The 26,960-nt window shown below is 44.8% G+C and overlaps 1 protein-coding gene across 1 annotated transcript in view; it reads left to right on the plus strand.

The window, feature by feature from the left end:
• Nucleotides 1-26,960, plus strand: part of ABCA12 (ATP binding cassette subfamily A member 12) — an 80,395-nt gene that overhangs the window by 30,428 nt on the left and 23,007 nt on the right. Inside the window, exons 11-35 of the mRNA XM_036386718.1 lie at nucleotides 432-547; nucleotides 1,170-1,276; nucleotides 2,715-2,968; nucleotides 3,079-3,191; nucleotides 3,639-3,763; nucleotides 4,587-4,760; nucleotides 5,635-5,799; nucleotides 6,823-7,024; nucleotides 7,613-7,752; nucleotides 8,294-8,413; nucleotides 9,543-9,633; nucleotides 10,970-11,149; nucleotides 12,022-12,328; nucleotides 14,472-14,586; nucleotides 15,884-16,213; nucleotides 17,059-17,128; nucleotides 17,230-17,364; nucleotides 18,014-18,169; nucleotides 18,904-19,081; nucleotides 20,556-20,774; nucleotides 21,405-21,601; nucleotides 22,214-22,374; nucleotides 23,094-23,318; nucleotides 24,104-24,242; nucleotides 25,747-25,999. Coding sequence (XP_036242611.1) covers nucleotides 432-547; nucleotides 1,170-1,276; nucleotides 2,715-2,968; nucleotides 3,079-3,191; nucleotides 3,639-3,763; nucleotides 4,587-4,760; nucleotides 5,635-5,799; nucleotides 6,823-7,024; nucleotides 7,613-7,752; nucleotides 8,294-8,413; nucleotides 9,543-9,633; nucleotides 10,970-11,149; nucleotides 12,022-12,328; nucleotides 14,472-14,586; nucleotides 15,884-16,213; nucleotides 17,059-17,128; nucleotides 17,230-17,364; nucleotides 18,014-18,169; nucleotides 18,904-19,081; nucleotides 20,556-20,774; nucleotides 21,405-21,601; nucleotides 22,214-22,374; nucleotides 23,094-23,318; nucleotides 24,104-24,242; nucleotides 25,747-25,999 — 4,272 coding nt within the window. The remainder of the gene's footprint in view (nucleotides 1-431; nucleotides 548-1,169; nucleotides 1,277-2,714; nucleotides 2,969-3,078; nucleotides 3,192-3,638; nucleotides 3,764-4,586; nucleotides 4,761-5,634; nucleotides 5,800-6,822; nucleotides 7,025-7,612; nucleotides 7,753-8,293; nucleotides 8,414-9,542; nucleotides 9,634-10,969; nucleotides 11,150-12,021; nucleotides 12,329-14,471; nucleotides 14,587-15,883; nucleotides 16,214-17,058; nucleotides 17,129-17,229; nucleotides 17,365-18,013; nucleotides 18,170-18,903; nucleotides 19,082-20,555; nucleotides 20,775-21,404; nucleotides 21,602-22,213; nucleotides 22,375-23,093; nucleotides 23,319-24,103; nucleotides 24,243-25,746; nucleotides 26,000-26,960) is intronic.

The raw sequence follows: 26,960 nt of genomic DNA on the forward strand, positions 1-26,960 counted from the left end.
CTGAAAGTCAGACATACAAAAAATTTTGTGTGTTGGCACACGTATCAATGCACAGGAACAGAGTCCTGAAGGAGTCTCACCACCAGTGGTAGGCTCTTGGGAAAACCTTCCTTTTGTGGGATGACTCTCTAATTTTTGATCCTCAGTCTCCCTTAGGTGTGCCTTTCCATCTATGTAATGCATCCATCACATAGATGTGAACTTTTCAAGTGTGTTTTCTTATTTGGAGAGTGAATGACAGCTTTGGGAAATAACAGCAGAAAGAATTGATGGAATAAAACTGGGGGGGTACCCACTTAGGAGAGATGGCTTTCATCTGGAATTCTTATTTACTCTGCTGAGGAGCAGCATCCACAGATGACAGGTCGCTCACTAATACATACCTTGTTTTTGAAAGAGAAGCTGATTTAAATTCCTATCTTATTTTTCAGATTTCTGTTTTTAGAATTTCAAAACACCGTCTTGCAGATGACAGCGAACAACAGCTATAACCCTTACCTGATGTGTTTAATAAATTCTGCAGAAGCTGAGGATGGGGAATTGACAGGTGATCATGATTTCATTAATGCTCAGGGGCCTCAGCTGCAATGTGTTTTGTCTAATGGTGGGAAGGAATGGTGCTGCATGGTTTTATCTGCTGGCAATTAACTGGAGCTGTGAGACCTGGGGAAGCCAGACTGGGATTTTATTTATGTCACATTGGATTGTGAGTTTCCATCCCAGTCTCTCCAGAAGGCACCTCTCTTCTTCTCAGTGTGATGACAGGTTGCTGACACTCAGACAAAGCAATCTTACAAATAGAAACCTCTTTCCCTTCACAGCTTAATGCAGCTGTAATATGACAGCAGTTATTTCTGAGAGCTAACATGGTGTTTCACATAGATACTCATCTTGTGTGCTTATTGTAACACCCAAGAGGTTTCACCTGTGTACTTATTACCAGGATGGGCTGGATTTCACTAGGAACAGAGCATCTACTTGAACTCAATCCCTTATAACCCAGATTACAATTTAGGCCTTGCTCTGTGATTTCAGAGGTCCTCAGCCATGGGAGTTTGGTGGAAAATAGCAATGCTCAGTTGGCCTCAGAATAAAAGTGCTGATATTCCCATCTGTGAAGTTTCTGGCATTTTTGTCTGGAGTAACTATTGTTTTTTTCCCCTGCACAGAAAACATCACACTGCTTTTGAAGCGAATTCATCTGAAAAAGAACTATTTTATGCAAAATAATACCTCTGAGAAACATTCATCCATACCAGAGCTCCTGAAGCTAAAAGTGAGTCTGCTTAAAATGCTGACTTGAAGGACATCCTGCAGTGATACATGGATGTGCAATGGTGGTTTTGAAAAACAGAATATGGAAAAAAGTTTTCTTAAGAGAACAGCTGATAAAAACTAGGACTAAAACTCTGTGTTCTGCATGCTGCCTGTATTTGAAGGTCAACTGTAAACTGGGTTGAGGAAGTTGTTCTTTTATCTGTCCCTACCAAGTGTACACCCATTTTTCAGAGAAGGTAGAGGTGTTCCTGTCCTCCCATGTGCTGGATAGGATGGCTCTGTTTTCCACCAGCTTTCCCAGGAGGATAAGCACTGCAGAGATGGCCAGTGGCAGCATATTCCTCAGTGCACCACTAGTTTTAAAATTCAGTATATTGAGACTTCCTGAAGCACCTTGCAGAGCTGCAATCATTCTAGGATGCCTCAGCTTCACTTGAGGAGGAGGTAGGGAGGAGTTCTGAAAGGCACAGATATAGAGATTAGATACCTCTGCCCTGCTGAAAATCCATGGAATTGTGCACTCCTAATTGGCAGTTAGCAGCATGACTAACTGGGTTACTGCATGAGGAGCTGTACCAACAGCAGTGTGGCTGGAGTCAAGTCCCCACGTGCTCCTCTGGCCCCAGATGTCACACAACACCAGAATGGCTTCTGAGATGAAGCACCAGCATTGATTCATAGAGTTCCCTCACCAGCTTTGGGTTTGGCAGTGCCTCATTTGAATAAAATGCTTCTTCATGACTGCACTAATATCATGCATGCACTTCAGTCTATTACTCCATATGAGAAACAGCATTTAAAAGTCCTTTTAAAAAATACAGCAGTGTGCAATGTTGTTGCTGTGTAATATATCTGTAACAATAATATGATGAGCTCAGTGTGACAGGTACTTAAGAGCATAAAGCTGGAAATAATTCTTCCCATAAGAGCCTGATAATGTAAATAATGATGTCAGACAAGAGGGAAGCCCATAATAGCAAAGGACTATAATTTTACACGGGTTGGCAGATGAGGAAGCTCTGACTTGTGGCCAAGTCCCTTTCCTGTGCTGCAGTAGATGACCAGGTGGTGTCTGAAAGGCTAAACCTGTTGTGCAAGGTAGATTTATTTGGTCTCTAAGAAGATTAATTAGTAAACAGGTAAGTCCAATGGAGTACTGCTGTCTTAAGTGTGTTGGCCAGGGGAAATGACATGTTAAGGTTTGCAAGGTTTCTTAGATCCAGCCAGGTCTGCCAGAAGCTCACACAATGATTGTCACAAGCTGTTCTTTTGGAGACCTTTTGAATGAACTAAATCTATATATATATTTCAAAATCCTAGTCCTGAGGAGAGACAGAAAGGGACAGCTAGACTCTTTAAAGCTTGCCTTTTATAATTCTGTCATCTAACTGGTGTTTGTGCATTTTTCTTCCTTTTTTTCAAAATGTCCTTTGAAGATCTCTCGCCTCCGGGATCTGACAGCACTTCTGTGTGACTATGAGAGCTTTCAGTCCATCCAGCAGCTCTGCCACCTCCCTGAGGCTCCCTTTGGGGAGCTGTGTGAGCAGGGCCAGTCTCAGGAGCAGCTCCTTCGTGCTGCTGAGCTGAGCAGCCAGCTGGTGACCAGCGTGCTGAGTCACAGGAGGATCTCCCAGGAGCTCCAGAATGTCCTCATTGGGGATGCCACAGACATCCAGGCACAGATCAAGTGGTGAGGCTCTCTCTCTGAGCTAGACTGTTTTACTATTCTGTTTATGAAATGACTTCTTGCCTTCTCTTTATATTCTCAGTTTTGTTTGTTGTTTTGTTTTTCCAATTCAGGCTTCAAGAAAACGTACCAGAAATTGCATTCTTTCAAGAGATTCCTCAGTATGTGGCTACTTTGAATTCCATGTTGAACGTCACTGAGAGTTTAACAGACTCCAGCAAGCAAGGTACTCTTCTGTATTTTTTACTGCACTGTATTTTCTTTACAGTGTTGGTAAACATCACCACTGTTACCACACTTGCTGCTGGGAATCCCAGAACTGCCCAGCTGCCAGGAAGAACTGGTATTAAAGAACTAACCACACACCATGACCTTGGGATCCTTTATCTGGGGTATTTCTAGAGCCTGCTCAAGACCACACAAGAAAGCACCAAGTCTTTCCATCTAAGCAAATTTTGCTGTCCTGAGATGTGATAACTTCAGCCCACAAACCAGACTGTAAAATGTAGGAAGTAATGACTATATGTCCCAAGTTTTTTTTTTTTTTAATTTTTTTCATATCAGCAGTGAGGTACCACACTCCCATACTCCACATAAAGTCTTCTCCATGTGCTTGAGATTTGCTGTGTGTCTGGAGAAAGCTGTAATACCAATTGTTCTTTGTTCATTCCAGAAAAGTTAAGAGACGTGTTTAAAAATGTGGACCAGCTCAAAGAGGACCTCAGAAACACAACAGGAATGTCCACAGCCAGCATTGATGCTCTTCTGGAAGCATCTTTCCCAGAAAACAGCAGTCAGGTAAGTTTGCTGTTATCCTTTAGGGAGGTCTTGCTGCTTTCTACTGCTCAGACCATTAAAACTTAGAATTTGTTAGTGAATGCAGCTGAGCAGGTCAGTGGGTGTGTGACAGCACAGATGACCCCACAGAGACAGACAGAGGATAGCAGAGCATGTTATGGGCTGGGATAGCCACCAGAAATGCAGCAGGAGCATCACTGTTGTCAGCCCAGCCACTGGAGACTGGGAGCCACGTGGTCCCTTGGGCTGTGACCAGGAGCTGGGCAGCAGCCAGGCACTGCCTGGAGAGGGATGGCTCTGATCTGGAGCAAGGCACAACTCTCTGGGACACACTAATGGGGGCTGAGCAGGGTCTTCAGTCAGTCCTGGTCACTGAGAAGTTGTCCCAGTCCAGGTGGAAAAGTACATTTATAACCACAACGTGTGAGAGCACTCAGGGTCCAAAAATACCCTCCCAGAATGAGAGATGAGCTCCCTTCCTCAGCCTCCTGCTCCTGCAAGCAGAGCTCCAGATGCTTTTCCCCTTCCCAGCCATCTTGTCTGGACTGGGCCCCAAAGAGTGTGCTCTCTTCCAAACTTCACATGCATCAGTCAATGAGAAATTGAAGCCACAAAAGCTTTTACTACTGTGCAAGCTGGGGAGTAAAACACAGTCCTTAGGATTTGTCCCTGGGAGCAGGAGTAATGGGCAGGCATTTTCTGGTTCTTGGGTGGTTGAAATATGGCTCTGTGGAAAGAACACCAGGCAGGCAAGATTAACTCAGGCATGGTGGAGTGTGCAGTGCACCCCTAACAATTCTCCTTTTCCTTTGTGCTCACCCAGCTCCTCTCTCAGGTGCTGCAGCTGGAGTCCTGCAGTGCCCATGCCACTGACCCACAGCTGCAAGTGGTGCTGCAGGAGCTGTGCAGCCTCCCTGTGCCAGAGAGGACTCGCAGGACCTACCTCCTTGGGGTCACCCTGCTCAGACACTTGGACATTTACAATTTCTTATACAAGGTTAGTGCTGGATTTTTGGAGTGCTTTCTGCATGCCCTGGCTGAAGGGTTATAAAATATCATTGCAGTGGCCAGAAGCTACACTGATTTACACAAGCCAAAGATCAGGCTTTGCTCATGCAGCAAGTTTTATTGCATATCCATGCTGTGACAGAGTGGATATAAATGAGAATCCCAGCTGGTGTAAAGCAGCAAACCTCATTTAAAGGCACTGGACCTACTCTAAATGCCTCCCTATCTGCTAGTATCCTTTATGTGCTGTCACAACCTCTTGAACACTCCCAGCTGACCCAAAAATGAGCTAAATTTTGATTCCTTGAAAAGGGAAGCCCTGGAAAAAGTCCTGTAAAATATCTTTTCCCTTTCTGTTTGGAACGACAAAGTTATTAAATGGTTCAAATTTCTCCTACCCCAGCTATAGAAACAGCATCTAAGAAAACATTCACAAAGAAATGAATAGTGAGCATGTATTTAAAAATGCAGGAGTGATCCTGGGCAAAAAAAAAGTTGTTAAGTGACAATGCCAATGAATTTGGGCTCAGGTCAAAAGTCACTTGTAGTGTTTGACACGTGTACGTGAAATGAGAGATCTGATCATATCCCAGCCAGTACATGACACATGTTTCCCAACTGTAGGTGTTTGGAAACACACTGTTAGATTATGTAATGTTCAGGTGAATGGTTTGCAAAAGTGCTTGGGGATTTAGGCATACTAATCCCATTCATTTCCCATGGGACACCCACTCTGTAAAGCCTCCTTGCAGTTTTGAAAATCCCACAGTGCTCATGTTTGAGTTAACACAATATGGGTGTGTGCATGCCTGTGCACGCAGATTCCTGATCATCATAATTGATTTCCTTCCTGCCTCCTGCAGATGTTTTTCCCCAAGGAACTTCAGAGACCCATGGACAAGATGTTAGGCCTTCTGACAAAAATGAAATATTTCAGACACCAGGTTGAATCTGGCATTGATCCATTGCTACAAGCTATTCATTCCCTGAAAAAGCTCCGACAGTCCAGGAAAATGCCACTGACTAAGGTATGTGTAGTCTGCATGTGCTTTTGAGGCAAAATACCACTGAAATGGTTTCCACAGTAACTTCCTACCCTAGAAGCCACAGGTGCATTAAACCATAGATTCTGTTCAAAGCAACAGTGTTCTGAGGAAAAGCTCTGTCAAACTTATCTCTGGAAGTGCTCAAGGCCAGGCTGGATGGGGCTTCTGGCAGGTGTCCCTGCCCATGGCAGGAGGTTGGAATGAGATGAGCTTTGTGCTCTCTTCCAACCCAATCCATTCTGTGAGTCTCCATTGCCTTCCTGGGGGAGTTTTGATTTGGAGCAGTGGGACCATCAAGTGCTCATGAGTGGGGAGGAACACTTGGAGCAAGAATGTCTTAAAGGAGAGAGGATTTCCAGCAAAATACTGGAAGGATCAGCTGGTGAAAACAGCTGGAGGACTGCCCACTAAAGGCAAACCCACCAAAGTCAGCAGCAAAATCTGCCTTAGCTTTAGTGTGCATTAGATCACACCCAAAGCCTCAGACTGCCCAAAACATTCAGTACAGACCCATTACTGCTCTGACAGCTGCAGTAACTCCAGGGTGCTCTGCCTTCATCCAGTACAGTGCCCAATCCATCTCTGATCCGTAGTCCAGGAGAGCACAAGTGACAGGAATTGTTCCTGGTCATCATTCTGCCTGCACATTGCAGAGCCATGTGCAGCCATGGGCTGGATGGGGACAGTGCTGTGCACATCCCTGTGACAAATGTGTGTTGTAACCCAGGTGTGTGAATGTCACCAGGCACACATTATAGGGGATTTCTCTGCACACATTGTAGGCACTTCCCACATTGGCTGACATACCATGGAAATAAATGTGCCACATCTGTCATAACAAAAAAATGGATGATTTCCATGGGAAGTTCCTATTTTTGTAAATGCAAACCTCTCATAAGAAAGCAGTATAAAAATGTTCAGTCCTTTCCTTCTCATTCTGTTATTTCTCTCCAAGTGGGGTGCTTTCAGTGTGCAGGATTTATTTGTGTTTTGTCTTTTCTGCAGGCGTTATTTAAACCAAACAACTCTGGGATAACACATGGCACTTTTAAATCCATGTCAAAAGTCCTCTGCAACCAGGAGATCACACCCCTGTTTTTTGAGTCTTTGCTTCCAGACTTTGGAGACCCTGTAAGCAACAGTTCTCATGCAGAGGATGTCTATGTCCAAAAGCTGATGAGGAAATATGGAATTCCTCAGGATTCCAGTAAGTCTGGCTTTTCCCTAGGGCACAAACGTTTCAAAGCTGAACTCTGCTATTTCCAGACAGATCTAGTGCTGAGCTATTCTCCATATGTCTCTGAGGGCTGTAAGTGCTCATTATTTATGGTAGCTGAAGATCTGCACTGCCCTAATTATAGGTGGTTTATTGCCATAAATGTTCAAAGGGAAAACTGCCTGTGCAGCAGAGCAGTGCTTGACACTGCACTGTCTCCCATTTGTGGATGATCTGGTCCTAGGGCTCGACAGGTCACTGCTTTTTCTTGATGTGTAGTTTTTCTGACTGTACTGACATTATTAGCTCCTCTGAGTTCACAAAACTGCATTTAACCTTCAAGCAGATAATGTTGGCTCCAACAGAGAGACTCTTGTTGTCTTGAGTTCAGCAACAGGAGATCTTGGGGGTGGATTGCTTTTGTCAAGATACATTAGATCACTCAGTGAAGAGGGCCCTGAAGTCATTCACTGGCCACAGCAATAAACTGGGCAGATGGGAGAAAAAACACGCTGGCAGCTTTCTTGTGTCTGGTCTGTTTGTTCTCTGTGCAATTTGTTTGCTTTTCTCCCCTTGCAGCCCCCTTTTGCTTATCCTTTTACCTGGACCTGGTCAAGACCCCCACCGGAGCTTTGATTTGGTCCTTCTTAAAACCAATGGTGCTTGGGAAGATCCTTTTCACCCCAGATACCCCAGAAACTCGAGCAATCATGGGAAAGGTATGGCTCTGCTCCAGGACATCAGGATACACCCACTGCACAGGGCTGTAATTTATCTAGCACAGGCTTGTTTCCCTGGGAAGCAGAAGGCTTCTTTCTCACTGTTTGGAGTATTCATCAAATTATCTTTTCCTACTTGCCTTGCTGGCCATATGAGTCATCTTTTGTCTTTGGTTGAATCTTCCTTCCAGAAGCTGCTGTCGGTCTAATATTTATAGGACAATTGTTTAAGGCCTTCAGCTTATCGAGTTTCACCCCCATATTTTCAGCCAGTAGGAGAGATGTGTCTCCCAGGACAAATGCTGTAACCAGTGCTTGTTCACAGGCAGACCAGAGGCAGAAGGAAAGCAGACATTCAAGACATGCTCTAATGCATAAATACAGTGTGTTAAGGGGTATTTTGCCAAACAATGAGAGGATGCTAGGAAAAATCCTAAGGAAAACAAATTTGGTCTCAGCTGTTTTATTGTTTTATTTAGTGGTTAAAATCTGTAAGGTAATGAATAAATTAATCCTTTTATGCTGTGGGCTTCTTTTGTAGTCAAATGCAACCCTGGAGCAGATGGCTGAGTTAGCCCTGAAGTCCCAGGAGTGGCTGGACCAGTCTCCTGTCATCCTGAATTCACTGACCAGGTTAAACCAGACAGTTCCAATGATCAAGGTATGACTTCCTACCTCCCCTCTGCCTCTTGCCAGGAGGGACCTGAGAGGATGGATTTGTCCACTGAAGTAAACTGGGGTTCCAGGGACATCTTGGGTCAGCTGGGGAGACCCCTCTCAGGGTGTTCTGGACTTCACAGTTTCTGCCTGTTCCTTAACAGAGATGCTCCTGACTCACCTTTCCCTGCAAATTCTCTTTCTCAAATGAACTGTTTGTAATATGCTCCCTGACCCTGGCTGTGCTGGGGCCTGCTGGAGGGCTAAGATGAGCAGGGAATACTCTTCAGTTTGTAAATTAACTTTCTGCTTGATGGACTGATCCAGCCAGCCAAGACCAGGCAAGAAATGAATTTTTCAGAAAATGAAACAGTATCTATAATAAGCATGTGGTTCTGGGTACACACATAAGAGCTAGAAGATGTTTTGTACCTCAGTGAATGTAAATAAAATTTCTTTTTCCCCCTCCTAAGAAGCCTAGCCTTGCTTGGATACAGAAAGCAGTAGACTGTAATGTTACACACACTTGTTTCCCATTCTCTGTAGTAAAAATTGTCTCCTTTTCTTACAAAAATGAGATCCCTGGAAGCCAAAAGCATTAGCAGTTAATTTTAGGGGTTGGAATTCATTCTAATTTCCGTGGCAGCAAGAGAAAATCCAGAGTGGAATATGCAAAAGTGAAATGAAATGTTCTCTGCTGATTGCAGTCATTGGTGGAATATTGAAATACTCAGCCAAACAAAAACCTGTGCTGATCTCCAAGTGAAGTTTTGGTTGCCTATGCATTGTGCACTGGCTGTGTTCACAGGACTTAAAACAGACACAAGGGAAATTTACTTCTAGAATAACTAAAATCATCCATGATTTTTTTGATGGGACTCTAGTGCCTGGTGGAGACTCAGTGGGCATCTTTTCTTGACTCAAAGAAGCACTGACTTGGATTTAGGGAGCTTTCTATGCCATTCCCATTGCTGGCATTTCCCCATCGTGATGCAGAGTGAAGGGATTAGGGAGGGGGCAGTGCAAATACCCAGTGAAGGCAGCTGCTCTGTGCTAGTTTGGAATTACACAGTGAGTGAGCTCAAGAAGCTTCTGGTCAAACTGATGCTTTGTCTTTGTCTGCTTGTTGATAGAACGCCCTGCAGAATCCCTTTGTGCAGGTTTTTATCAAGCTGATGGTGGATTTGGACGCAGCTGAGCTCCTGAGTCAGATAAATGAGCTGGGTAAGTGTGTCCATGATGTGCTGCCCTCTTCCTTACTTGTACTTTAGATCTGGGAGCTCCAGGTTCAGCCAGCTGCAGCCATCCCATAGTCTGCTCTTCTCTGGCCCGCGTTGGAAGCTCCAGGGCAAGGCAATCCCAGCTGTGATGCAGAAATCTTCCAGGGAAAAGGCTCTTAGAGAGCAAAGTGCTGGCGTGGAGAGGTGTTTCTCCTGGGTGTTCGGGGGTGCAGGGACGGGAGCTTTGCCGCTGCGTGTGGCCACTGGAGGACACTGTTTAGCCGTAATTATGGCTTCAAATGAGCTACCTGGGACTGGGCTGGAAAATGTTGTGGAGAGCTCCCTTGCATCGCAGCGAGGTTCAGATCCGAACTTCTCCAGAGCAGAAGAGCCAGGGATCAGATAAATGTACCCAGGCTGATGGAGCCAGAGGCTTCAATGCAGGAGATGCTCTGCTGCAGTTTGGTGGGTCTGCAGTGCCCTCCAAGGTGACATTTGGTGCTGTGCACTGTGAGAATCACCAGTAACAGTGGTGGTGGTACATCCCCTGTGAGTGCACAGCATGGGGATCACAGTCCCTTCCTGCCAGCCTTGCTGTCCCTACCTGCTTTGGCAGTGAGTGACCAGGCATGTCACCATAAATCTGAACTGTGCCAGCAAACCCAGCAGCAGCCCAGAGTGATTATGCTCTGTTGGAGTCATTTACATGCAGTTGGTGATGACCCCTGTGTTATTCATGAGCAACAACTCCTGCCTTAACTCCCCATAAAGCCACGGAGCCTGCAGCAGCTGTTCCATATTAGTTACCTTGCATTATGCAGCCACCTTTGAAACCTGCCAGCAAACAGCAGCATCTTTATTAACTGCAGCATCAGGTTCAGTCCACACATCAGCACAGCACTCACAGCTCTGCCTTGATGTGCCTGGATAAAGCGTGTCCTCCCCTGAGACACAGCAGCTCAAAAGGAGAGTTGATTACCTCCTAAACCAGAGGGTGTGGAAGGACTGGGGAGCACCACGTGCATGTCTAAAGCCCCAGCAGGTCAGTGGGGACTTCTGATTTGGGATGGCTGTCACATCCCATTGCTGGCATCCTCCCAAAGGCAAGCTCACGAGCATATTACAAATGATTAACATAAAAACTGGGTCAACAGCATGCCTCCATTGCATTGCTGAGTGCAGAAATGTATTTCACGCTGCATATTTAGCAGGATGGGTTCTGGTTTGTTTTCTTTCCTCCTTTCTGGTGTCATCAGCAGCGTGAAGGAGTGGAAAGATGGAGTGGGGTTTTTGCTGGGTGTAGTGATGCTGGAGGGATTGGTTGTGGGGTTTTTTCCTAGATGATATCCGGCTGGAACTGCAGAACAACGCTGATGTTGTTGAGCAGCTGAACACTTTGGCTGTCCTGGCTGTGAACGTCTCCTCCTGCGTCTCCTTCAACCGCATCCGGCCAGTGCAGAACCTGGACGAGCTAGAAGCGGTGGCTAAGGAGCTCTTCCTGAAGAACGAGCTGTTTGCAAGTATGTGACAGTCCCAAATCCCCCTGACAGTTAAATTCTGCCTGACAGAGTGTGGGAATGCAGCATAAAATATTTGGTTTTTCACCAGCAACTGTTGTGGTCACAGCTCCCACCACGCTGCAGTTGATTTGGAGCAAGTGTGTGTGGGACCTGCACATTGAAACCTCCTTTTCATACCTCCTCTTCCCTTACACCTCCCCTGTCTCTGGTCAGCTGGTGATTTCTCTTGGTTAATTCTCAATTTGAATAAAATCCCACTGCCCCAAGGTGATCTTTGTGCAGCCATTTCCTTTCAAGCTGCTCTGGGAAAAGGTGCTTTTAATCAAGAAATGTATCACAGAATCATTCAGGTTGGAAAAGACCTTTAAGATCCTCAAGTCCAAATATGAGACAATTCAATTTATTAGAAGGTCATAAATCACTTGAGGTATTCCAGCCAAGCACCACAATGGTGTACTGGGTCTTCTAAGTCACACTTTTCACATTTGTGGGATCAGACTGCAGAGAGGTGTGGAGGGAGCAGGAAATAGGAACTTATATTTGTATCATTAATACATCTTAATATTTAAAGATTAGATCCACTCATAAATCCTGTGACCTGTTTGGTTTGATACTTCATAATTGAGGTGCAGATAGAAACTTCTGCTTCTCTTGGAACTTCAAACCCTGGTAATATTTGTCCTTTCCCATAGTAGCAGTTTTCTTCTCTGTTTATCCCCATTTCTATCACATGTTTTATATATGGAATAATCAGGAAAAATGTTCTGGCTAGAAAAATTTCTGTGAAGAAGCCCTGGTAAAAATGAGGAGCTCCTACATATCTCTGTGTGCTGTCGACTCCAAAGGAAATCCTTTTCCCTTTCTTTTCCCAGGTATCATTTTCAAGCTGCCTTCAAGGCCTGGCCACTCAGTTGCTGGGGGCCTGTCCCTCCCTCCTGTGCTCAACTACACCATCAGGATGAGCAGCAGGATCACCCAAACCACCAACAGGATCCGCGAGCGCATCTGGACCGTGGGCCCGCACAACTCCACCTCCCAGAGCCAGATTTACAGTAGGGCCTTCATCTACATCCAGGACAGCATTGAAAGGGCCATCATTGAACTGCAGACTGGCAAGAAACCAGAGGAAATAGCTGTTCAGGTCCAGGCCATGCCCTACCCCTGCTACAACAAGGATATGTAAGTTTGGGTGGCTTTTGCCTTCATGTTTTGTGTCAACTCATCTTGTGTGAGTTTACCATTCCTTAATATCATACTCACATGGCATAAAAATAATTTATTTCTGTTCAGTTGGGTTTTTTTCTCAAGAAAATTCCCAAAAGAGGGAATTTTTGAGTCTAAGATTGTCTGTTTAGTTTGCCTAATCTTTAGTTTTTGGTGCTCTTTTTATACCTGGATTGTGGTGGTAACTGTAGGTTTTCCAGCAGGTAAAACTCCCTGTCCCTGTTTTACTACACATAGTAGGGTTGAGAGTTGGCAGAACTTGGTTAAACATGAGTCTTGGCTTGTTCTGCAGGTGTTCACATGCAGACAATGCAGCAGAACTTAGAAAATAGATTTTTTTTGGGGGGGGAAAAAAGGGTGCCTAGGTTTATCAGCTTTACAGTGGCCAAACTGAGTGGAAAACCCACAGGGAAGGGATTTCAGTGTCCATCAGGGATCACTGGAGGATGTTCAGCAGAAGTATTGATAGATGTGAGGATCTCTGTGCCCTGACTGAGGGTCTCCCTTGGAGCAAAGGGATAGGCTGGACCTAGGAGCTTTTCCTACTGAAAAACCTCCTTGCCAACTGCGTGAGCCAGAAGATTTTTTGGGAGCTATAAAATATCATTTAGGAGCCACAGCAGAGCTGTTCTTCTCCTGTGTCAGCTGGCACTGAAGAGAGCTGGGCACCTATAACCCCTCCTCAGGACATGTGAGGTGCCCAGGAAGCAGGAAGGAAGCATCCAAACCCAATTCTGCAGCAAATCCTGGGTTATTGCTGAGAGAGAGTTTTGTGCAGGTGATTAACTTCCTGCTGGAAGCACTGACTCCAGTGTTCTCTGCTCCTTTTTGTTCTTGGCCTGCTGGGAAAACCACTTGCCTTTGGGTTTCCCTCTCCCCAGCCCAGGTTCAGAGGGATGTGTTTGCTCAATTATTAAAATACCTCAAGGCTTTGGATTTGCATCCAGCAGAAGTCATCACAAAATGCCTGCTTATTGATTGTTATCATCCTGGAGAGAAAAGGGGGGAGAATATGAATTATACATATATATATATTATACATACATATATATATATATATTATATATATATATAATATATATAACATATATAATACATATATATATAATGTATATATAATGTATATATATATATATATAAAATGTGTATATATATATATAAAATGCATATATATGTGTGTATATATATACACACACACACATATGCACACACCAGTACACAAGAGGTGTTGTGCTATGCTGAATTTTTAGGAGAGCCTTTCCTGGTTCTTTATAAATAAGGCTTCATTTGCATGGAAGCATTTCTTAAAATGCTGGTTTATAGGAAATTTTCAGCTTTACAGGTAAAAAAAAAAAGTTTGAAAACAAATGTAATGTTCATTTCTCACTGTTATTGTACATTATTCCAGGAATAACACAGGTTGTGGGTTTCAAACCAGGTTTAGAAATTAAGGAGGAAAACATAAGCCCTGCAGGTACAATGAAGGGGATCCCCTGCTATAAAAACTTGCTTTCCATGGCAAAAGGAGAAATTTATTTTTGGCCATTGTATTTGGGGATTTTTTTCCTTCACACATTTGGCACTGGAAGAAGGTTTTAACTAAAATGAGGAGCCAAGAAATGTGCCCTGGGTCTGCCAGTCCTGTGGGATGGTAGCACAGGCAACCTATAGGAAAGCACCCACATCCAAACTCCCAACAGCAGGAAATATGGCCTGATCATGGAATTTGGCCATGATATCTGGGAAGAGAGCTGGGAATTATGTGATGTTTCCAAATGGAATGCAGCCCATCAGAGAGCCAGGAGATGCCACTGCCCATGGTGCTTCCTGCTCCTGCCAGTGGTGCTGCTGAGCAAGGAAATCCCTCTGCAACATTAAAAAAAAAATATTCTGAGCAGTCAGAAGTTTGATGAATAGAAAATCTAATGCAATGGCAAAGGAGTCTTTTTTGGGTAATTATTAATTTTACTCCACATTTTGAAATATAAGCATGTCTTTTCCTGTGCCAGAGTATTGTTCTGAAAAATATATTCTTGTATAAAGCCTTAATCCCCAGAACATTTTGTATTCAGCTAAAGCTTGCTTTTGCCTTTTACAGGTTCTTAACCAGCGTGACCTACTCTCTTCCATTTGCTCTGATGGCTGCCTGGGTGCTGTTTATAGCTGATTTTGTTAAAACACTTGTTCAGGAGAAAGATCTGAGGCTTTATGAGGTATGGGGAAACTTTCTGGGGCGTGCAGAATTACAAACAGATTTTCCTTATTCGCGGTTAGTGTGTCTGATGTTCAATATTAAATGGAGCAAAACAAGCATTAAGGAAAATATTCCAGATACCTATTGTTTGACCTGCAGTGTGTGAATTCTGACATTATAACCAAGCTCAAAGCCATGGAAGTGCAGGGTGTTTGCCCTTCAAGTGGAGGGAATATTGCTTTGCAGTGCTGAACACAGGAAACATGGGCACCTCACAAAATTACAGGGTTTCTGAAGATTTAAAGCTCTCTAAAAATTGACTTTGAGTCATACCTACTGGGGACAAAGACATGAAAAGTGACTTATTTCCTATCCTTGAAGTTATTATACTTAATATTTCAGAAGGTGCTACATATTACATCAGCTCCTCTGAAATGAAGTTCTTCATTCAGGTTGCCTGTTGGAAAAGAAATGACATTGAGACATTGGGAATTTAGGAAATTAACTCAGGTTTTCAGTGTGATCACTGTCAACAGAGATGAATAGCAAAGAACTTTTGTCAAACTGAGCTTCAGCAAGCAACAAAAGCTTTGAGCAGATTTGTTTTTTATCCAACACCATGGAAAAAAATACTGATTCACCAAAAACACTTCCAAGAAAGGACACTCTGACCTGTGATGAGATGGAAAATGAATGAACCCCGGTGTGTGCTCCCTGGCAGCCCCCTACTCTCATTTAGGCAACCATTTTCACTGTCTCTAAGGACCAGGGCATCACTAATCTTTTTAGCTGTGTAATAATCCACAAGAAAACACCAGCACATGTAGTTTCTTCTGGGTTTATCAATACAAATTTGCAGTTTTATGCAAGGGGAATTAATTATCAGCTAATATAAATGAATATTTTTTCCTTCTGACCATAGTAATTTAGCTGTTATTTTTTTGTCTTGAGGTCTGCCTTTGAGAAAGGTCTGGTTTCAAAGACATTTGAGAGCTTTTAGGCTTAAACTACTGGATCAATTATTATTTTAAAAAACAACCAAAAGGCTTTACAAAACTTACAAATCTAAGGCCAGAAGCTGCTTTGGAGCTTTTGGGCTAAGACATTTGGTCCTGGCAGGTCATGTCTGGGCTGTTCTTTTCCAACAGAGTGCTTTGCAAACCTTGGGCATTCCTGAAATGGGAGTGCATGGTTTGTCCCTGGATAGAATAAGCATGGTCTGGTTGCAGGCCCTGTCCAGAAGCTGGAAAAAGAAATAATTCTTCATTTCTCTGAAATGCCACTTGTGGTTGTTATTTTAACCTTCCTCTGTGCAGTACATGAAGATGATGGGTGTCAATGCCAGCAGCCATTTCATCGCCTGGTTCATCGAGTGCGCCATCTTCCTCCTGATTACCGTCACCTTCCTCATCGTTGTTCTGAAAGTGGGTGAGATCCTTCCCAAAACAGACACAGCACTCCTGTTCCTGTACCTGATGGACTACAGCCTGTCCATCATAGCCATGAGCTACTTCATCAGTGTTTTCTTCAACAACACCAACATCGCTGCCTTGGTGGGCAGCCTGGTCTACATCCTCACCTTCTTCCCCTTCATCGTGCTGCTCGTCATCGAGAACCACCTGAGCTTCTCTGTCAAGAGCCTCCTGGTGAGTTCTGCTTCTCCATATTCCCAGACATTGTGTGGAGGCAGGGACCTCACAACATTCCAGCTCTTACTGTACCTTGTGCCTTTCTGAATTCCATCAGCGGGTGGTGACAGGCACGCTAGGAGAGTTGGCCATGGACCTTTTGAGGGACACCTGGAATTAGCTGTGTCCCTGACTGAAGGCACTCCTTGTGGAATTTTAGTGAGTTCCCACCTGCCAGCTGAATCACAGTCGTTTGAGCTATGTATTTTCATTGCAAAGGAAAATGGGCTACTTCCACCCACTCTGAAAAACCAGGCTGTCTCAGTGAGGGGTTTGGGTAGCAGGGCTGGCTCTGCTCATTGCTGCCTCAGATCATCCTCTGGCTTCCTGTGTCTCAAATTCCTACACATGGGAGTAGATGCAAAGCCTTGTTTCTTACCAAGGGGCAGAGTAGGTAGGTGTTAGGTTCCAGAAGCCAGACTCATCACCAGATTCAGGAAATGACATCTATTAATGCAAGTGGTAAAAGAATTAACCACATGGCTCCATGAGGTAATTCTCAAGCACTGCTGTATTTCAAAAGCCTAAAATAAAGCCCTGTATGAGGGAGGAAGCTGTGTCCAGGGTGTGGAAGCAAAAGAAAGTCAAGCTCCAAGGAGACATTTCAGCCTGTCACCAGGTAGCACTTCCCATCACAGGCCTGGTCCAGTGCTCCTTGTGACTGTTGGGGGAAAAAACAAACCCAACTCTCATTTTTCTGGCTATTGGAATAACCCAGTGAGGTACCTGATTGCTTGACTGACCTGACTTCTCGTTGAGACTAATTCAAATGTTTCTTGTTTTCAATTTTGTTTTTTCCTCAGAGTCTGTTGTCTCCAACTGCCTTCAGTTATGCAAGTCAATACATTGCTCGCTACGAGGCACAGGGCATAGGTGAGTTTGTGGCTGACAAAGCCAGGCTTTGAGCTCTCCTGGGGGTGGTATTTCACTGGCTGGGAGGGGTTCTGATTGTATTTCTCAATTCCTCTCTGCAGGACTGCAGTGGGACAACATGTACAAGTCCCCAATGATTGGAGACAACACTTCCTTTGGCTGGATGTGCTGGCTCATTCTGATAGACTCCTTCATTTACTTCATCCTGGGGTGGTACATAAGGAATGTTTTCCCAGGTAAGGGTGCAAAGCATTCTCTCTTTTGGAGAACAGTGAGCACAGAGCTGGCTGAGGCAGTGAGACAGTGCCCACACACTGTCCCAGACCAAAGGGAGCACAACTTTGTGGATGTCTGAGCCTGTTAATGGCACTGACAGAGAGCTCAGCAAGGGAGAATTAGGGTTTCTCAGCCTGTCACTTGGCTAGGTGGGTCTCCTGAAGAAGCTGAAGCCAAGGACACAGGGAGGGTGGGACTGCAGTCTGGTGGGTGAGAGTGGAGCATGTTAGACTGCATTTGTCAGCTGAGTGATTTTGAGCTGTGTTACTTACATCATTTGGTTTCAAAAAGTAATTCCTGCCTTGGGCAAGAGCCAGTACATTTGTCTTTTGCTTTTCTTCCCCACCTAATGAAGCAGTCCACTAGCATATGGAAATCTACCCAGTGGAAAATATAAAGTTCTCCTGCCCTCCAGCTATGGAGTTACTCAGAATAACAAATTACTGAGTGCTTCCTATTGTGCCAATCAGAAAAAGTCTCTACAAAGTCCTGGTGGTGCATGAACATATCAAGAAATCTCTGTGTAGTTAATTTTTGCTATTTTGAGTGCACCCCAACAGTGGCACTCCCTGAGGAACAGATAGCTGAATGAGACTCCTGTTCCTGCAGGTAGATATGGCATGGCTGCTCCCTGGTACTTCCCCCTGCTTCCATCTTACTGGATTGAGTACAACAGCTACCTGCCCTTCTGGAATGAGAAACAAAGATGCCTGCTCTTCTCCAAGCTGATGTTAAGGAAAGAAGTCACCCTCCCCAACAAGATATGTATGTGGATACTAGAAGGGGTAGCAATAATAACTTATAGTTTGGGTAAACAAAGCCAAATTTGTAAAGGGGCACCATACTCAGAAAACAGCATTGATTGTTATTTTGAAGCACAGGAAATATTGAAAGCTGGTACTCACATGAATGGAGATCTGGCCAGCCCTTAAATTATATTTGTTCTTTCTGTTGTGAAGAGTCAAGTAGTGATTTTCACACTCATACTCACGTGTGTTGTAGTTGGGCAGTTATCTTCCATGCCTGTCTCTCTGTAGAAATACACTTTTGTCTGGGCAAGCAAATACAGGTTTCCACTTGGCAAAGGGCACGTGTTCTTTGCTTATCTCTTTAAATATTTAGCCTGTAGAATATTGAGATCACATATAAAAGCTTGCTGGTTCCACCTAACTGAAAATAACTCCGTAGTTTTGCTTCATGTCCTCTAATTTTCTGTGCTTGTTTAGTATAAATAAAGTTAGGTGCTCTGAAACACCTAAATATGAGACCTTTTCAGAAGTGATTAATGCCTGTTGTCAGGAGTTATTAGAAACTTCAGAAATAAAAAGGAAAAATCCCAGAGAGTTCAAAATGATACACATCTGGTGGCATGTTCTCAATGCTCCTGGCTGAAAGGCGCCTGCCTCTGCTGTATTTTGGTTTGCTCTGAGATGAGAAAAGTAGCACAACACCTGCTGCACTGCAGTAGCTGTCCCTGACCCTTCTCTTTGTTGTCAAAGGTGCCCCCCACCCTCACGTGGAACCAGAGCCCACCGACCTCCCCTTGGGAGTCTCCCTCCACGGCATAACAAAGGTTTACGGATCCAAAGCTGCAGTGGACAACCTCAGCCTCAACTTCTATGAAGGGAATATCACTTCCCTGCTGGGACACAATGGAGCTGGGAAAACTACAACCATGTGTGTATCCTTTAAAGCAGCTCTTTTTTAGCCTGTGGGGTGTGGTTGGGTGAGCAAGAGGGCAAGTTGGGCTGTGCAGCAGTGGGAGACTGAGGAAGGTGCTTCACTAGGCCAAATCCCTCCTGTAGTTTCATCTTGGTCATGGATGACCTCAGGAGTGCCTTCATCTATTAGAATTCTTTAGGTTCTAAAAGGTCCTTTTCTGCTTAGGAACATGCTTTTTAATCTGCTGAGATACCTGGGATACACAGCACAGCAGCTGTTCAGGTGTTTTGTTCCATGGCCTGGGGTTAGGTTGTTCTGGAACCCGTGGGGAGCTCATGCACACACCAAAGCTGAAGTGATGCTAGCAAGAAAACTTAATAAAGATACACTTCAGCTGTACAGAGTCACGTGTTGGCTGGGCTGGAATGGCAGGGGATTAATGCATTGGCCTTTCAGCCTTGCTGTTTATAAATGATTATTTGACTTGTTAGATAACAGTACTAAAACAGACCTGTAGAACTTGATTTCTCCACTGATATATATGTGCATATCTCTGAAAGGACCATGAAGCTGATAAATAGAAGCCTCAGAAGAGCCAAAATCAGTAAGACAGATGTGTGCTTCACCTCAGCTTATTATCAATTCACCTCATATTCTGTTTGCAAAATGTAGCAAAGGTGATGTGCAGAAAAGTATAAAACCTTCCTGAAACTTAGCAGAGGCTTCAAATCCTGAATAAGGTCACAAATTGCTGCCTTTAAATGATGGTTTAAAGTCCCAGGAGAGAAGAAAAACTCAGTGAAGGGTGGTCTGAGATGCATCTTCTCCCTTTAGTCCCTGCAGGACAGCACCAAAAATGAGCTGTAATGTGCAGGTAGTTATTCTGAGCAGAGGGAGTTTGACTCAGCTCCTGCTTGGTGGTGATTATTTGCTTGAAGTAGATGAAAGTGCTGCCACTGTGAGGTGTCTCATTGAGAAGTCCTCTCCCATTTCTCATGAATAATGGCAGTGAAATCAGGTCTGCATGCTCTGCTGGGATTAGTCAGATGAAAAGGTGGTTTTCAGTCTCAGCTGTGGTTACAATATGAGGGCCTGTGGGCACTCCAGGCAAACCTCAGAGAATAAGGAGTAACTGCATTCTGGGAATTCCCAGTAATTAAACTGGAAGTCAAGGGCATTCCTGAGTGTGTGGCATATGGGTCTGACCTAGGGAGAGAGGGAGGCTGCAGCAGGTAAAAGCCAAGGGGAGGAGTAGCCAGGGTGAGCTTGGAGCTTGGCCCTGCAATCCCACAGAGGGGAACAAGGGTGTTAATTTGCCTCTGCTCTGCCAGAGCATGGCACACAGTGGGCAGTGGTGTCTGGCTGGAAGGAGTGGGAGGGGGATACAAGAAAACCTTGGAAGTGGTGACAGCTCCAAAGCCACATGAAAAAAATTACCCATGACTTCCTCCTTTTTCTAACTTCCCCTTTCTGTTTTTTTTTCCTTCAGATCTATTTTGACTGGGTTGTTCCCTACATCATCAGGCACAATCTTTGTGTATGGCAAAGACATCAGGACTGACCAGGAGGTGATCAGGAAGAACATGGGGGTGTGCATGCAGCACAACGTGCTCTTCAACTACCTCACCACCAAGGAGCACCTGCTGCTCTATGGCTACATCAAAGTCCCTCACTGCAGCAAACAAGAGCTCTACCAAGAAGTGAAGAGGTATAAAAGTAGCAGGGGGTGGGAGAAGGGAGAGAGGACTGTCAAAATAGTTGTGTGGTGGTGCCAGTGCCCCTGCAAAGCTCAAAATCATGGATTGGAGGTCGTGCTGCAGCTCCAGCTTAGGGTTCAAATGGTGCCTTGCTCTGACTAGAGGAATATATTGATACCTGTGCTGTAAGAAAACCATATCTCTTCTCAGGGGATTTACAGGCTGCTGTGGCAATTATTTGGAGATGAATTTATAGGCCTAAGGGGCTACTCCTTGCTGCTTTACAGTTTGCCCTGGGAAGAGATTTAATCAACCAGTCAGAAAGATGATGTTGGCTTTATTGGTTCTGCAGAGAAATGAAGCAGCCAGAACATCCCAGGGAGTTTGGATCTTGGTGTCTCACTTGATGGGGTTGAGCCTTTAACCTTGACTTGTCAGATGAAAACTTTGAAAACATCTTCAGAAATGTTTTAAATGAAAGTCCCAATGACTGAGCTGTGGGGTGACTCTACAATGTGACCACTCAGCAGAGTGGTCCATACTTGAGCAGGTTTTCATTTCCAGTTACAGTTTTTTCAGGTATTTTCAGATTCCCTGCTTGAAGGACAACTTTTGGGGGTTGTTTTCCCTCTGTTTTGCAGGACTTTGAAGGAGACTGGGCTGTACAGCCATCGTCACAAGCTGGCTGGCACCTTGTCAGGGGGGATGAAGAGGAAGTTATCCATAGCCATTGCTCTCCTGGGGGGATCCAGGGTGGTGATTCTGGATGAACCAACCACGGGCGTGGATCCGTGCTCCCGGAGGAGCATTTGGGAAATCATCTCCAAGAATAAGAAAGGTACTGTGATGAGAGGAGATGTTGCCCTCCAAAGAGGGACAAAGGTGATGTGTGTCACTTTACAAAGACGGTACCAGTGGATTTGAATTGTGGGTTTTGGAGGCCAGAGAGAGAAAAAAATTTGGGAGACTGGAATTTTGCAGTTCTGGAGGGTGCATCCTGGTTGGTTTCTGTAAATTCACAGTGTCATTTAAAAAATAACTTCCCCATAGAACACAGCTTATGATACTGTAAAATTTGTCTCTCTTGTTTCCTTTCATCCAATTTCACTAATAATTACCCAAAAATGCAGTTGATTTTCACCTGATACTCTGTGTTCCCTCATCCAGTGAGGCTTTCAGCTGTCTCACTGTTGAGATAAGGGCAGATCTGATCAGAATGTGATAAAATTGCTATTAACATTCATTGTATTGGTTCAACAATGTGGACTTACTTGCCATGGGCTGATCCAGAGCAAGGGAGGCTCTGGAACCCCTGCCACTATATTGATGATACCATTGTGTAGGGAAACACAGAAATTTTTGAGGAAGAAAAGAAAATAACCCAAATCCTTCTAAAATCCAGCTTTGCCATAAAACCAGGTGTCCATTCTGTGGTGACTGTGTTTTCCAGGCAGAACCATCATTCTCTCCACACATCACCTGGATGAAGCAGAAGTGCTGAGCGACCGGATCGCCTTCCTAGAGCATGGAGGGCTCAAATGTTGTGGCTCACCTTTCTACCTGAAGGAAACCTTTGGGGATGGCTACCACCTGACCCTCACCAAAAAGAAGGTTTGTGTCTGAGCTGGTCCTAGAGCTCCTGGCAGCTCTGTCTCCAAGGGAGTCATCAGGGATGCATGGGCAGGAGCTGAGTGATCTCCATGGCCTTGGGAAAACAGCAATGTCAGTGCTCTGCTTTGGTGAAAAAGAACAGGGTCTCCTTGAAGGTTAAAGGCAAGGGTGCAGAATGTGAGGAATAAAGCAGATGGAAAGAGCCCATCCATAGTCTCTGGCCTGGGGCAAAGTGTTCTGCTTGAAAGGAGTGGGGAATTCTGCTCTTGCTAGCATTTATTACAGTGCTGTTGGTAGCCCCAGCACACACAGGTACCATGAGAGACCAGCCCCTCTTCCAGACTGCTGGCACTGGAGACAGAGCAAATCAAAAAAGACCCTTGAGCAAGCCCCATTTTTCATGGGAAAAAGAGTGAGTTTGGGCTGGCAGCCACGTTCAGCTCTGTTGTACTACAAACTCTAGCACTGCAAAGTAGTTGATTCAGCCCAACCTGGTGAGGTTATGGATGGACCAAGATGGGAGACTGTCACACATCCCTTTTTCAAAGGCCAGAAACCCACTTTCATCTGCTTTTGATATTTATCCTGACATGTTGGATAGCTGGACTGAGATCACTGACCAGTTATGCTGTGGGACAGGATTTGGGCTACATCCTGCAGGAGGAAGGTTGACCTTGCAGCCTTCTCAGTAACCCCAGAGTGTTTTCCTCCTTTTTCAGAACATGATAGAGGAATGTGACACCGCAGCAGTGACCTCCTTGATCCAGTCCTATCTCCCAGAGGCTTATCTCAAGGAGGATATTGGTGGAGAGCTGGTGTATGTGCTTCCCCCCTTCAAGTCCACAGTGTCAGGGGCCTACCAGGCCCTTCTCAGAGCCCTGGACACCAGCTTGAATGATCTCCACCTGGGCTGCTATGGGATTTCCAACACAACTGTGGAAGAGGTATGAGCTCAGGAGCTGCTGGATTTGCTGGAATGTCATGGAGATTCATTTCACAGCACTGTGTGGCTCTGCTCTCTGGGCATGTTGGGAATTCCATGAGGGTTTCAGGCAGGGAGGAAGGGGTTACACTGAGGTACACATGAGTGTGTAGGTGCATCTATAAATCTATACATATACTAATACACTGTCTCACCTGGCTGTGACAGCCTTTTGATGTTTTCCCCAAAAAATGAGGCACTGGAGTTTGACTGAGGAGAGAGTAACACAGGCACCTTTCTGCCCATGGGAAATCTCTGGTCAAATAAACACATTTAATTGCATCAGAAATAAAAAGTAAATGATGAGCAGTGATGACCCATGTCTTGCAGAAGGGAAGGAGGGAGATTGTTATCTTCCTGCTCAGAATTCCTTGCTTTCTTTTAAGATGTTTTCCTAAGGCAGCAAGAATCAGTTGTACATCATGTCCCATGTGCCATGACTGCACACTGCCAGCATGGAGGCAGTGGGATTGTCAGGAGCTAGAGGGTGAATAATCCAGGGAAACCACTTTGAGTTTCCACTGCTGCAGCAGAACAGAGCCAGGAACTGACAAGGAGTTGTCAACAATTTTCTATGGAAAAAAAAAGTTAATTTCTCTCACTGAGCACAAAGGGAATAGAAAGAGGATTATTGTACATAACTGCTGCACCAACTACAGCTACAAAGCAGGAGAGTGGATTCTGGTAATTGTTTTGGTAAATGGAGTCATTTGGACAAATTTTCCTTCATATTTTCTTGCTCTATAGGTGTTCCTCAATCTGACAAAAGAGCTGGTGAAGGACCAGCAAGAAGATGCTGTGCTGCCCCATCAGCTGCCTGGAGTCAGTGGTCACACTGGTGGTGACGAAATGTCTGTGAGCACAGACACCTTCACAGAAAGAGATGGTACTCAATCACCTACAGGGTTTATTCCAGATTTACTGCAGATGCAAACACTGACAGATGGACTGATTGAGCTCCCTGTCCTCTTTCTTTGTTGAAAACCACATTTCACTCAGCCAGGAATCACAAAACTTAAAAATCACTGGAAGTACAGCACTCATCAGTCCTTTAGATCCCCTGCTTTGGAATAGTCTGAATCACAGAGTAAATTACTAAAGGGGTTTTGTTTGCATCTGCCTTCCTTTAAATTGATCCAGGTTTTAATCTAATCAATACAGCATGTGGGTGAAAGAGTAAATGTGTACCTCTGAAAGTAATTGTTGTAATAGATGCAGAGGATTATTTCCTTATAACTAGTAGAATTGGAAAGAAACTTAGTGGAAATCCTTTAGTCTGTTGGAAAAGCAGCACAGCTCTGAGATGGGTCCTCCTTGCTGCTTTTTGCTGTGACCCACACGTTGCAGTTTGGTAAAGGAGCCCACGGGAGCAGACAGTGGGGTAAATTCAGAAGAGACCCAAGCTACAGCACTATCCCTGGGTGTCTGAGACCTCCTAAAGGTGGCCCAACCCAAAAATGAGACATACCTGGCTGCAAGGCTTTCTTGGGTTAGAAACACTGTTTTGTACTTATAAATACACTATTTATAGTCAGGAAGGCATCCAAGGGACAACACAGAGGTATTTTTGTCCTTCTCAAAGCTGACCTGCGCTGTAAATGTTACTGTAAACAGTCACTCATGTAGAAAAGTGTTTGTTTCACCCTTAAAAAAGGCTAAGAAGGATTTGCTTCATGGTGTATTATACAGGTAAATATTTCATAAAGAAGAATAGCTGGCACAGGATTTGGCTCTGCTTTTAGTATGCCACAAAACCTGTCCATAAAAGAGGCCCAGTGGCTTGTCCTTGTTTTCTTATTTCAGGTCTAATTCTATTACTTATTTTTCTGAGGACCTGCTTTTTAAACGATGAAAAATTTCAACTTGCAAATCTAAAAGAAAAATATGTTTCCTCTGTAAGCTGCAGCTGGGTAGGTAGGATGTAGATAACCTATCTCACCTGGAAGCCTGTGTTCCTCTTGCAAGGTCTCACACTGAAGGTCACTACATGTACACATTTCACATTTAACAAAATACTGGTGTTACATGAGCTTATGACTGGAACCCTGTCCCACACCTGATCCTGTGTTTGCTCCACCTTGGTAGTTTGGATTTGCCATCTGTAAAACTGTACAAGAAGCTAAATACCCTCCCAGAGTGCCCTACCCAATCACTTCCCTGCATTTCACAAATGCAGATCCATGGCCCAGTGCCATCCTTTGTGCCCAGACCAGCTGCTGATCAGGTCCCATCTACCCATCATTTCCCTGCATTTCACAAATGCAGAGCCATGACCCAGTGCCATCCTTTGTGCCCAGACCAGCTGCTGATCAGGTCCCACCTACCCATCACTTCCTTCCCTGCATTTCACAAATGCAGAGCCATGACCCAGTGCCATCCTTTGTGCCCAGACCAGCTGCTGATCAGGTCCAAGAGCCTGCGGGGTTTGCCGCTGCTGCTGAAGAGAACCTCAGCACTGTTCATCAAGAGGTTCCACCACACCCGGCGGGATGTGCGCGGCTTCATCGCCCAGGTCATCCTCCCCGTGCTCTTTGTGATGGCTGCCATGGGCCTGGGGACACTGAGGACCAAGGAGACCGAGTACCCTGAGCTGCCTCTGTCCCCCTCCCTGTATGGCACAGCTGACCAGGCAGACTTCTTTGGGTGAGTGCTGCTCCTTGGGGCCCAGTGATGCCCTGTGAAGGCTGACCTGGAACAGAGGCCAGACAGAGTTAAAGAATAAAGGAGGGATTTATTAAAAGGCCTCAATGGATCCACCTTGGGCAGCACAAGAGCCCAGCCAGGGCTGCACCCAAGATGGATTCAAAATGGTCACAAAATAGATGACCAGTCACAGGGTCTCTCACTTTTATAAGTTCTGGTCCATTTGCATATTGGAGTCAAATTAGAGTTCCAGCCCATTAAGTCCCATCCTTCTGGTTTTTCTCTCTTTATTCCATATCGTTTATGCTCTTGGGCCTGAGATTTGGATCATTTGTCCTTGGTCCCCAGCTAGAAAAGGAATTGTTTTGTCTCCCTACTCTGTGAAGAGAGCTTACTATCCCTTAATATAAAGCTCAGTACTACACACTAAAGCAGCACAGAATCTGAAAAATATAAAAGCTAAAACCAGAGGCATCAGTTCAGAATGAGCTCTTCAGGGTTAGTTCTGAGCACAGCCAGTGTCCTGCACATAGGACACGTGGTTATGTTGTGCAGACAACACAGAGAAACCCTGTTCCCAAGGGATCTCTGAGGACATGGCTTGGCTCAGACCAGAAAGCTTCAGAAAAACAACCTGTCAATTGGATTTAACTATGAAATGTCTGAGGAATGTTCTTGGTGTTTCCCATTGGAGTCTTTCAGCCCCATAGCAGCCACAGAGTTTTTCTTAATGTATCCATATATGCTCCTCCTCCAGTGTGAAATGAGGTACCCACATCAGTTGCCTCCAACATTGCAATTCTGGGATCAAATTCTATCCCTCTTGTGAGCATTCCCCTCCTCTCTATTAGCACAGGATGTTCTTTCCTGGTCAGGCCCTGCTGGTCCAAGGCCCACAGACAATTGGAAGAGCATGTGCTTTTCCAGGGTTGTTGGGATGCCACCACTGAATGATTTCATT

The sequence above is a fragment of the Molothrus ater genome, chromosome 7 (genome assembly GCF_012460135.2).
Source record: "Molothrus ater isolate BHLD 08-10-18 breed brown headed cowbird chromosome 7, BPBGC_Mater_1.1, whole genome shotgun sequence".
Taxonomy (NCBI): Eukaryota; Metazoa; Chordata; class Aves; order Passeriformes; family Icteridae; genus Molothrus; species Molothrus ater.